The sequence below is a fragment of the Fragaria vesca genome, linkage group LG6, assembly GCF_000184155.1.
Source record: "Fragaria vesca subsp. vesca linkage group LG6, FraVesHawaii_1.0, whole genome shotgun sequence".
NCBI lineage: Eukaryota > Viridiplantae > Streptophyta > Magnoliopsida > Rosales > Rosaceae > Fragaria > Fragaria vesca.
The window spans coordinates 20015389-20027898 of record NC_020496.1 but is presented as its reverse complement, the minus strand read 5'-3'; the positions used below and the strand labels follow the sequence as shown (position 1 = coordinate 20027898).

The 12510-nt window shown below is 39.8% G+C and overlaps 3 protein-coding genes across 3 annotated transcripts; 2 read left to right on the top strand and 1 right to left on the bottom strand.

The window, feature by feature from the left end:
- Positions 1-572: 572 nt before the first annotated feature.
- Positions 573-1901, bottom strand: LOC101306356. The gene is made up of 3 exons (XM_004303364.1): positions 1540-1901; positions 1162-1269; positions 573-1057 (listed from the first exon to the last, which is right to left on the bottom strand). Exons 1-3 carry the CDS (start codon positions 1855-1857, stop codon positions 746-748), a joined length of 738 nt encoding a protein of 245 aa, XP_004303412.1. The 5' UTR covers positions 1858-1901; the 3' UTR covers positions 573-745.
- Positions 1902-4492: 2591 nt separating this feature from the next.
- On the top strand, positions 4493-5177 carry LOC101310532 (putative RING-H2 finger protein ATL71-like). The gene has a single exon (XM_004303378.1). The coding sequence runs from the start codon at positions 4518-4520 to the stop codon at positions 5082-5084; it is 567 nt and encodes a 188-aa protein (XP_004303426.1). The 5' UTR covers positions 4493-4517; the 3' UTR covers positions 5085-5177.
- A 2942-nt stretch (positions 5178-8119) lies between these two features.
- LOC101299319 (mediator of RNA polymerase II transcription subunit 4-like) lies at positions 8120-8710 on the top strand. The gene has a single exon (XM_004305529.1). It carries the CDS (start codon positions 8120-8122, stop codon positions 8708-8710), a length of 591 nt encoding a protein of 196 aa, XP_004305577.1.
- Positions 8711-12510: the final 3800 nt, after the last annotated feature.

Sequence of the window (12510 nt, the reverse complement as noted above, 5' to 3'; positions counted from 1 at the left end):
TACTTATCAAAACTCATAAGACATCGTGGACTTCTTCAGGACGTCCAATCTGAGAGTACCCTTATTGAGCACAAACCCAGGATCCTCTTTACCTAAGAAATTTCAGGTGGCCACAATCTCAAAGGTGGTTGCCGGAATGGCAGGAACAGCTGAATGTTTCATTTATATACCTTCGTCCCACCAATGGCCAATTAATATTGAAGTAGGATGCTCTCAAGTCCACTCAACAATGTTTAGGTGTACACAAATTTGACTCGAGTCATGTTACATGCGAGGGCATGTGAGAGTGCATAACCCAAAACAGGAAAATTGATTCTTCCGAAGTTTGAGAAATGATATTGGGAATTCGGATCTCATTATCTTTGTCAAAGAAACAACCAAACACTCAGATATCACTACAGTTTCAGCAGAACCCAGTACTGTTAATTTGTAACACTGAAAAATCGGCGCTGAGCACATATGTTGTTTTAGGTCCCAAGAAACTCTAGAAGTCACTTAAATCCTATATGCTAACAAGCAATAATCCTAAAGCTGCAAGCAGTAATGGATATTCAACCAACAAAGAAAAAGTTGAGTTTCACAAACAAACTTAACCGAAATCATCTCTCTTTCCTCTAATCACAATGATCCTCAAAGTTAATTTACTTTACAACGGCATACAAACAAAACACACCGAAAGTGAACAATCAAACCTAGTGAGTGGGTAGTGAAAAAATTACACGAATATGACAGTAACAGTTTTACATCAGAAAAACTTGTTATACTGGCTAGTGAGAGAATCCTTCAAATTTGAATAGAGACCATAAAGGGAATACTGACCAAGGTTCTGTACTTCATACCATGAGTTCAGAACTGAAAGGTGCTTATCCGTCCCTGAAAACGCCAATTGGATCCCGAGGCTGCAATCAACAGTGCCTCCGTGGGACTTGCAGCTGTTAGTCTTGATTGCACAGTCCTGGTTGTTGAGGCAAACAAAGCTGGAGTTCCCTGAACATTTGGCGCACCCATCTCTTTTCCAGTACAGGTTCTGCAGCCTGCCCTTGGTGAACTCAAGCACCTGCATATATATAAAAACACATTCACTAAATAATCTAAACCACAAACCACAAACGACATTATCAAATTCAAATCTTTAATTCCAATTGTAATGTCCTTACTTACCAGAGTAAAGCTGGTGACAGTGTAGGTCGAATTGGCAACAAAAGCCGCAGTAGACCTTGCAGCATACTTATGCCCAGCAAAAGCAACCATATATCCACCATAATTATCCTGCAAATTCAAACCCGAAAACCACAATAAATTGGTTGAATTCAAAACTAGCCTCACATTCCACTAAAATCTTCACAAACATAACTAAAATTTGATACTTTCATTACATTCAAGTCTAAATCTTGCTAAACATTCAAAACTGATACTAACATTTTGCAATTCTCAACCTAAAAATCCACATCAACCCTAAACCCATCAAAACCCTAAGCAATTCACAAATTCAAAGGAGCACTAAAACGAAATGGAACAGAAGAGACAGAGAGAACGAACCGGAGCGAAAGAGGAGGAGTTGACGGAGAGGAGGGAGATCTCGTCGACCTTAGGCCGGAAAACGGCGATCTGAGAGTTGGCGCTGGAGAGAGAGAGCCTGGTGTCGCAGGGAGACAACTGCGAGGTGGAGTTAGCGCCGTTACGGAGAAAGACGTCCTTGGACGCGAAGGCGATCCCGAAGCTGAAGCCGTCGGACCTGGCGACCTTGGTGTCGGAGCACGGCGAGTAGACGCGGTTGTTGTCGCCGCATTCGATTAAACGCAGCGTTGTGAAGATGAGGAAGATCGCCGCCGTCCATGTGGTTGCGAGGACAGCCATGGTGGCTGGTGAAGGATTTGACAGAGGGGAATGACTTGGTTCTAAGCTGGGAGGAGTTGAGGAAAGTGAGCTGGTTTAATAACGTGGTGGGCTTAGGCTTAATTTACATCGAAATGGAATTTGGGCCTGAAAATTTTTGCTAAGACCCAAACTGTTCCGATACCTAATTCTATTTTTAAATAAACGGTTAGATGAATATTGGTTCAAAAGTTACGCAACTGTTGATTTAAAGGTATTAAAGGTACTTGTTAAATCCTCATTCTTGCAACAAAGAGTCCCACCAGATTATGGTTTGACGTCTTTGAGAGCACAGACGTAGATAATTAACATACTACAAGAATTGCGTGAGCTACTTTAGTGCAAATCACTGAGGTTTTTTGTTTTTTTTTTTGGCTTTTTAATGTTGTTTGGTGGTGTTATTAGCTAGCCTATAATAGCCAAACCTTGTCTAGATTTAATCCTAAGATGGTTAGTTCTCTCTCTAAACTGTAGAGCCATTTTGAAACAGTGTGAGATAATAGATTATGGAAAATGAAATTTGCACCCTTAATCACAATCATTGCACACACCATGACACTTTTTACTATAAAATGTCCCTGTTTTTTTCTCTTAAAATTGTCCGTGTAATGGACATTTTTGACAATTCTACAATTAAAAATGGGTCAGTGTATGTGGATTGTAATTGAGGATATGTAAATTTCATTATTCTAGATTATCTATTGAAGAGTAAGAAGCAATTTTGAGTTACTTTTTGTATTTTAATTTTTGCATTTAAGTATTTGTAACCTTGCAAAATTTCAGGTTCGAGTACTGTTTCTTTTGTAATTTTATTCTCATACAATTAGTTGTGATACTTAAAAGTGTTGCTAAAAGTGAAATTTGTCAATTTTTGAGGTAAATTGATGCTCCAATAAAATACATAAACCATTGCTAAATTTGATAATTGTTAAATGAAATTGACAAATTTATCAATGATACATGCATAACTAAAGCAATAGCTAAATCTTCTTTCTCATCTCTTGTCATGTGTCATTTTACTATTTGTTAACACATAATAAATAGCAATGACTGATGGAGTAACCTTGTTAAATTGATACCTAAATTTCAAAATTCTTGCTTGCTAAATATATCAATTTCTAAATCTCAATGCTGGAGATATATGTTTATTCAGGGCCCTTCCAATGAGGGATCCTTATTTTAAGCCATTTATAGGGATATGGCATTACACCAACTTCCCGATTATAATTTTACATCTCCACCATTCATATCTTAGGTCTATATGAGTAGATCACCTCTACAAAATTTCATATGATTTGGTGATCGTTAAGACTTTCAAAAGTTCAATTTAGTTTTAATGACCTTCAACGGTTTTAGTTTGACATAAGCTGGACCGTTCAAGATCATTAAAACTAAATCAAACTTTTGAAAGCCTTAACGATCACCAAATCATATGAAATTTTGTAGAGGTGATCTACTCATATAGACCTAAGATATGAACGGTGGAGATGTAAAAATTCAATTAGGAAGTGGTGTAATGTCCTATCCCTAGAAAGTGGCCAAAAATAGGGATCCCTCAATGGAAGGGGGCTGTATGTTTATTTGTTCATTTGTGAGTAGTTAGTAATGTAATCACTTAGTTTAATAATTAAACAAAGGCCGGGAAACGTACCAAACCGATATTTGTCCACCACATCTCAACTTGTAAAAGGATCGAGTCCGTAATTACTCCTCACTTGCCAAAGCACATTTATAAAAGAACTAGTTGCATCCTTTGACGAATGACTAAGTGACTAACCTGATAAACCAAACCATCTTTTTCTTTCTAAAACAAGTGCTAACCTCTTAGTTAACAAGTCATACCGTTGGGTCCTTGGCAAAGGCAGAAACAAGATCACAAGGTGATAAGGAAAATTCTATCCTACATGTGTATGGGATACAACCTGCATTTCAATCCTAAACAATAACCCACAGCCCCCTGCAAGACACGTGCCACATGCTCCTATTAGTGTATGTATGACATACACATCTATAGAGCAGATGATCGATATACCTTACCCAATAACCTATAGACCTGTATCACTATTTCTGTTGACACCAAATATTGGCTAATTTAGCTTACCTCATTTTCATATTATAAGCAGTAAATACCAACAACCTTGCCATTCATGGAACATGCAAGAGAATTATTTAAGATTTTGGATAGGTATTGGGGGAGAGATAATCACATAAAGAAATAAGAGATGCTTTTAGATGAATGAAAGACGTTGCTCATAAAGAGACAGCAACCTTACCAGGAAAAAAAAAAAATATGATACCCAAAAATCGTTGACCTCTAACTCTCTAAGTATATGATCCAAACGTAAAGATAAAACCAACAACCTTGGTCTCAAATACCTCTCTTTCATTCACATGTAAATGCCTCTCTTTCACCTCTCTTTCTCTTTCTCTTTCCTTGGTCTCAAATACACCTTCCTTTGATTAAAACTCCACCTGTTACTCTCTCTCTCTCTCNCTCTCTCTCTCTCTCTCTCTCTCTCTCTCTCTCTCTCTCTCTCTCTCTCTCTTCTCCAAATGTAACCGTTGACTTGGATTCCCCAATAACATTTGTTTTGGCATTGTATCAATGGCTGACCAAACCAATAAACCACTTCTTGTATCATATGCATTGTCTTCCTTCTCAATCCTCCTCCTCCTCCTCCTCCTCTTTCTCTGGCTGGATCATCATGAACAACACAACTGACACAAGTGGTTTTCTCGGCTCTAACAACATTGGAGGATTCGGCTATGGCATTGGTGTATCAGTTGGCATCCTTCTTCTCATCACGACCATCACCCTTGCTTCCTATTTCTGCACCAGAACTCCTCCACCAGCGCACCCTGCAACGCGGGGGATCAACGCCCTCGACCCTCCAGACCTGCAAAGCTTTGTTGTAGATATAGGACTCGATGACAACACCATCAAGAGCTACCCGAAGATGCTATACTCCGAGGCCAAGCTACAGAAGACAGACTCCACTGCTTCCTGCTGCTCTATATGTCTAGCAGATTACAAGGCCACCGATACACTCCGGTTACTTCCAGATTGTGAACACCTCTTTCATCTCAAGTGCGTTGATCCATGGCTGCGGCTTCATCCTACATGTCCGGTTTGCAGAACATCTCCGCTTCCGACGCCTTTGTCGACTCCTCTAGCTGAGGTGGTGCCATTGGCAAGCAGAAGGGACTGATTGAAGAAGTGAAAGGGGAGCATGTAATGATTTGATTCTGGGGTTCTTTTTTGTATCATTTGTACACAGAAATAGAGTTCCAACTATTGATGGAACTCTTCCATAGTGAAATTTCTTGATTCTTTTCTTTTATGTAGTTTGAGAATTCAGAATAATATGGGGATTAATGAATCATTATAAAAAGCATGGTTTCATGTGGCTGAAACAGCAACTCATACCAAAGTCTGACACTTTTGCAGAGATCCTTAAGAGTTGGTGTTAACCATGGATTTGGATAAACATGATAAAATCAACCAAATCAAGAGAAAGGTAAACTGAATCTAGATTCATCCATATATATTTAATAGGATGAATAAAACGCATTAACAATGTACCACTGCATGAACATAAAGAGCCAAGTTTTATAACATCACCCAAAATTTTTGATGTTTGCTGAATGATCTATAAGGAAGAGTCAGTGAGTCAAAACATAAAAAGCTTGACCATACTAAATCGTATAAGAAGCTACAAGGTGAGTCATTTGCAGATACAAGTTACTCTTGTAAAGCCTCTATGGGTTACTCGTGCGAAGAATAAAGATGCTGGTTATATATGTTCTTTTTGATAACAGAAGCCTAGCTTCCAAAAAATTCTCTAAGATGCAAAGACATTTCTAATCTGAAGGCTCAGCTGAGCAACTCTAATCATCCTTATTCTAAAAGAGGAATGCCCTTCTTTCAGAAACAGAAAAGGAAAAAAAAAAAAAAGAGAGGAATGCCCTTGTTACATAGTCCCATTTGAGTCAGAACCAACTGCCCGACATAGTGCTCCCCTCATAAAGCAACTCATCAGTATCCAGGGTCTACACGTACAAGATAGATGCCATTGTAATTCTTTTTGCATATCTCTTCTTGATCGAAATTGGAAAAGATCGAGCATGATTTTTCTGTGCAACAAGAACACCGATCTTGACAAGCTTCATTGGAAACAATTTCTTTTGTCATGTCAATTGCATAAGTACTTCTCACAGCATTTTCAGGCCCTACTGTTTTCTTTAAAGCTTCTCTACAGTAATGACCTATGAGAAGTTGACCGAGCTCGATCTATGCCCCAATCCATCACCGCCTTCATCCCCAATCTCTCTCTCATTATAATACATCCAGTATTGTAGTTCTTTGTCAACTTAAGAAGCATCAAAGAACTGTCTCTACATATATATGATGTATCTACTACGAAAGGGACCGCATAAAAGACTCATTTTCTTACCGCACAAGTTTATTAGCTCACAAGAAATGTAAAGGGCTTCAGAACCATTACTTCATAAGCAATGTGAATATAAAAATTTGCAAAGTCCTCTAAAGATAGCCTGCAATTTCTCCAAATCTCATTCGATTCATTTGTTGTAGAATCTGTTTCCCTTAAAAAAGAAAACCACACTGACTTTGTAATTAAAAGAATACACTATACGTTGTATATATGAATGGTTCGAGCTCGCAGCGCGCTGGATGTTAGAGCATCTCCAACAGCTTCCCCAAAATTTCTTTAAAATGGGGAAGCAAAAACTAAAATCTCCAAAAAAATTATGATCAAAATCCAGCAGCTTCTCCATTTTGGAGATTGCAGCATTTAATATAACAATAAAATATAATATATCATCATTAATTATAACAAAAAAATATTAAATATTTCATTGTAACAATAAACTACCTAATAAAATATTTTATTGTTGTCTTAAATTCGTTGGAACACGTGAAGAATTTAATTTTGGGGAAGGAAGACTTTGCTGCAAATTTGGGGAATGAAGGCTTCTTTTTCTTCTTCATCCCCATTTTGGGAAATATGATGGGGAAGCTGTTGGACATAAAAATAGCTCTATATTCCCCAAAATGGAGAATTTCAAGAAAATGGGGAAGCTGTTGGAGATGCTCTTATATATGTCAATGACAGCTTGCTCACAGTGTTAAAACGTTGTACCTATATATGAGAAAATCAACACCTCATCTGAGTCCTCTGCATGCGTACCTGCTTTGTTTTCACCCTTACTCCCTTCTCCCTACACGCGGACTTAAATTTATTGACAAATATTTTCCAATGGATCCCATTCCATTCCACTCTGTACGTTTTTTGTTTTGTTTTTTTACCTCTCTATCTCTGATTATCTCTCCCAAATTTTCATGTCATACATTGGCTTTGGATTTTAGAATTGACAAAGTACTAGCAACATATCAAATTTTTGTGTGTCAATGTCATCGTGTAATTAGAGACCGTGAGTAGTTGCTTTGTTTATAAGATACACTTGTATCCCATTAATTATCACTAGTAATTAAGCCTTCTTTTTGTATTTTTCATGAGGTCATCAGAACTCAGAAGTTGAGAACTAAGCAAAAGCATTTAGCATGTGTCTTGCTGACTCTTGCCCAAAGAAGTTTACTTATCCGGCCTAGTGGGAATAGGGTAAATGATTAGGAAATCCTAATCATAATCGGATTCGGACTCCTTGTACACAAAGGAATTGTGCTTGTGATCTCTATATATATAGAGCCCCTATTGGTACACATATATTTTGTCACGTCCCGGGACCCGCTCCGCCGTAACACGATATTGTCCGCTTTGGGCCCACCGGCCCTCACGGTTTTGTTTCCAGCAGCTCAGGAGCAGCTTCCCAGGAGGTCACCCATCCTGGGATTGCTCTCGCATCAACATGCTTAACCTCGGAGTACCCATCCCCTCCGAAGCCGCTGAGCCACCAAAAGGCCTCGTGTTAGATTGGAGGTGGGCATGTACATATACAGCACATAACCCCTCTCCGTTTGGCCGATGTGGGATATTACATATTTTCTCCTATCAATTAGCAGTTTTAAAGAAACAAGTTGAATCCCACAATGCTCCAATCGTACCCGAATTCACCTGCTCTTCAAAACCCTACCTTTTCAAAACTCCGTTCACATCAGCAGCTGGATTCTGCTTCTTCTTCACAGCATCACAATCCCTCCCCATCGCCGGTCTCTCTCCTCTCACCCCTCCTAAGAGGCCAATCCCTTCTTCACCAGATCAAGATGGCTTTCCTCGCGTCTAAGGATGCCTCGCTCCTTGCCTTTGCCAAGAAACTCAAGGATGTTGAAGAGGTGCTTGATAATCTTGTTGATGATTACTCTGATTTGTCCTGCGCAAAAAGAGTAAAATTGGATGATGGTTCAAACGTCGCTACTATTTCATCTCAGTTGAACTTATCGGATGTTTTGTCATATGCGCGTCGAATAAGCTACACAACATTCGCACCACCAGAATTTGAGGCTGGACAAGCTCCTCTTCACCGATCACTCCCACCTGCCCCGCAGGAGGAGCAGATGCGTGCTTCTCAGCTATACAATTTTGCAAACATAGATGTTGGTTTGCCCAAGACAGTCATGGAGCCCCCACTTCTTGTACCAACAGAAGCCTATCAGGCTCCAAACCTTGGTGCGCTTCAAGGTCAGCTTCCTCCACATTTCACAATGTCGTCTGGTTGGAGACCTGGGATGCCTGTGGAGTCGCCGGAGGGCCCACTACCGCAAGAGCCAATACAAGTTCGGCCTGTTCAACTGGATATTCTTGATGACCAAGACTACGATAGTAGCGATGAAGGAAGCTCTGAAGATGAAGATTAGCAGATTCTGTCCTTTTCATGCATTCAAATGTGTGACCCTTTGTCCCAACTGTATATATACATATACATTGTAAATATTACATATGGTTTATGAATAGTGGATATCATCCATTCTAAAGAACATATATAAAGCACTTTCTGAAACATAATATTCAGCCTAGTTAAACTTGCAGCAGAGTGGGAGAAAGTTGGATTGTGGTACGTTTACCATTGCCTAATGACTGATAGAGAAGCTAACAATAGATATACAGTTGAAAATAAGGTTACGAACGATCATTCATCCCAAGTTTAGCCAGAAAGAGTTTAATGTAATTCTAATTCATAAAGTCACAAGCCTTCTTTAAAGTCTAGCTTGAGAGCTAGAAAACCAGAACGGTTCTTAGATTTGTTAAAAAGGAAGAACATTTCATGTGCTATGAGAATGTTATCAAAAATTGAATGTCCAGTTACAAAAGCACCTTGATTAGGGGATATACAGTGATGCAGAAGAGGTCGTAAACAATTAACAAGTATCTTAGAGATAGGGTTAGGAGTTTTAGGAATGAGACCAAATGTGAGTATTGTTGATAGGGGCCAAGGAACAGTAAGATAAAATTGATAAATAGTAGAAGAGGAAGGGGTATGAGAAGGCGTATACTTAAAACTTAAAAGAAGAAGTAAAGAACTAATTTGAGACGGATCTGCATGAACAAGACCATTCTCATCAGTAAGAGTGATGATCAATTTGTTTCTTTTCTCGTCGAATGAGGACCTTAATTTGGGGAAAGGATCATGTCTCCCAATTTTAACCAATTGGTATGAGCTCTCTGCTTCCAAAAAAGTTTGTTAGGGAACTAAGTGTAGTTCTCTGATTGTTATTAGGAGAGTAATTATCTTTAAACGCAGCGTTTTGGTTTGTTTATGAACAGCTGCTATAAGCTGTCAAAAACCAGTGTCGTGTGGACACGTGGTAGCCATGTGGGCATGTCTTGTCCTTATATGGACGCTGCTTCTGTGTAATCGGGGAGGAAAATTAATACAGCTTTATCTTTTCCCTGCATTTCCTTTTATTCTTCAGTTTTTTTTCCTTCTCAAATCCAGAAAGTTAGGGGTGAAACCCTAATAATCTGGTATCAGAGCCCTTGATTCTGAGGGTGATGGCCAACAAGAAAGGGGCTGGGAGTACAGCCCATACCCAACCTCAATCTGCTAGTGATAGCTCACAGATTGAGCTTGATTTTCAAGCCCATCGAGATGCTACAGCTGCGCAATTTCTCTCGGTGTAGGACTCAGTGACTTCTATGCAAGGATCCCTAGTTGAGGTTCAAAACTCAGTATCAACCATCAAGTCAGAAATGATGGCTGAGATGCGAGCCTTACTCCTTGCAACAAGGACCACTATGTCGACTCCGGTTACGGATGTGGTGCCTTCAGTCTCTACGGTGACGGATTTGGCATAGCTCAGTTTTGGAACGCTGCAAGAGGCGACGGGGGTGCCGATGCAGCTACCTAACCTGAGCTCAACCACATCTTCGACTGTAATGACATCAACATCATTCTCTCAATCTACAGAAATGGGTAGTAACTCAAACTCTATATCTAGCTCTGAGCCTTTGCAATTTCGTGAATTAGCTCATCATGAGGTGATTTTAGGGCTCAATACTTAAGCTATTTCTACTATGGTACATGTTTCTAGTGCATCTATTTCATCTAGTGCATCTAGTACACCACATACTGCTTTTGTGATTAATCGTGCAAACATGATTGGACATACTGTGCCCTATGTTGATATGAATGTGAGCAGGTCTCTAGAGAAGGTTAGGAGTAGTAGTTCTCCTACTTCCTCTGTGCATCAGAATTCTCAGTACACCCATTTTGGTGCCAGTTCCATGAACTATATGGCTAATCCATTTCATGCAGCTCATTTGAATGCAAATCAGTATATGGGTTTTGCTCCTACTGCTCATGTTAGTACTGTGGAACCTTTTTTACTGCCATTTCCCAATTACCATTCACCAAACATTCAAGCTCCACTCCCTTACCACACATTCACACAACACATACCACCTAGTGCTCACAGCAACTCGTACAGCCAGTACACTCACCCTATAGTGTCTAATAACACATATCCTCCGCACCCAATTTTTGGAGCTCAGTCAGCTAATGGGGCGTGGCTGCAGACTACACACAACCCCACACCTTACATCAACAGTCCTTACTCACCAATACAAACAGTGATACCTAACCAGCAAACTTCAGTTTCGTACCTCTCAACGGTCCAATTTTGATCCTTCTCTACCTACAATGAAGCAGATGAGATTAGAATTTGCAAATTTCAGTGGTGGAGACCCGGTTGAGTGGTTGAATAAGGCTGAACAGTTTTTTGACTTTTATCAAGTACCTGAGGATAGGAAATTAGCCATAGGAACCATGCATTTGACAGAAAAGGCTTCTGACAGATGGTATATGTTTAAATCAGAGTTCCCTCAAACATGGCAAGGCCTCACAGATATGCTAATGCGAGAATTCAGTGGTCATACTGTGGTTGATTACCAGGCAGCTTTAGCTCGGATGTCTCAGCAGGGGAGTGTGGATAGCTACATGGAAGAGTTCACTAAACTTTCAAGGAGAGCTCCAGGGTTTTCACATCAGACTTTACTCTCATTTTTTTTGGGAGGTTTGAAAAGTGAGCTCAGATATATGGTTAAGGCATTAAAACCAAAATCTTTGTATGAAGCTTGTGAAATGGCTAAGATCTTTGAAGCTAAGCATAAGGGGCACAGCAAGGTGGTTACTCCAACTAGAGTTTTTGGATCCCAAAACTCTAGCATCATGTCTACAACAAGTGTTGGAGCTCAAAACATTAAGCCACAAGCAATTCAACCAAAAATGGGGCAAGCTGTTCCCACACAGGTTCTAAAGAGGCGTTTATCTGATGCTGAGTATCAGGAAAGGAGAGCTAAGAATCAATGTTTTTTCTGTGATGACACTTTTAGACCTGGTCACAACTGCAGAAAAGGGCAGGGTCAATTAATGGTGATTGAGATTTTACAAGACGAAGTGGAAGGTGTTGAACCAAATGTGATAACTGAGATTGGTAAAGTCACAACTGATGAAGGATTGCCAGATGAAGAAATTCAATTACAAATCATGGGCGGCCAAGACAATTATGACACCATGCAGGTTAAGGGAATTTTCAACAGTAAACAGGTGCATGTGCTCATGATACTGGAGCTTCACACAACTTCATCCATCCTTCACTTTTAAGGAGGATCAGATCCACCATCATTGACATCAAGCCGCTGAGAGTAAGGTTAGCTAGTGGAGCTATCATGCATACCAAGGAATGTAAGAATAGAGCTACAACTTCAGTAAATTTATTTTTGCAGGTGATTTTTATGTGCTGCCTGTTTCTGGGTGTGAATAGTTCTTGGCTCCAAGTGGCTCAAGTCCTTAGGGGACATTACCTGGAACTTTGAACTCATGAGAATGAAGTTTCAGAGAGACAATGTGCAATATGTGTTGCAAGGGGAGACCAAATCTCAAGCAACCGTGATTAGTTGTAAGTCCATGACCAGACTTTTGAGGAAGGAACCAGAAGCAGTAATGGTGCAACTCAGTCCCTTGGATCTTCCAGCAGAAACTATGGAGAGTGCAAAAATTCATCCTGAAATACAGAAGTTGAAGCTCAGATATGCAGAAATTTTCAAATCTCCCACAACATTACCTCCTGCAAGAGCACATGACCACAGGATTGAACTCTTTCCAAATACCGCTGCCATCAATGTAAGACCTTATAGGTACCCTTATTTCCAGAAAACT

Coding starts and splice junctions, on each gene's coding strand:
- LOC101306356 (XM_004303364.1), bottom strand. CDS start 1,857: ATGGCTGTCCTCGCAACCACATGGACGGCGGCGATCTTCCTCATCTTC. Junction 1,270..1,539: donor ACTCCTCCTCTTTCGCTCCG/GTTCGTTCTCTC, acceptor TTGAATTTGCAG/GATAATTATGGTGGATATAT. Junction 1,058..1,161: donor CTGTCACCAGCTTTACTCTG/GTAAGTAAGGAC, acceptor ATATATATGCAG/GTGCTTGAGTTCACCAAGGG.
- LOC101310532 (XM_004303378.1), top strand. CDS start 4,518: ATGCATTGTCTTCCTTCTCAATCCTCCTCCTCCTCCTCCTCCTCTTTC.
- LOC101299319 (XM_004305529.1), top strand. CDS start 8,120: ATGGCTTTCCTCGCGTCTAAGGATGCCTCGCTCCTTGCCTTTGCCAAG.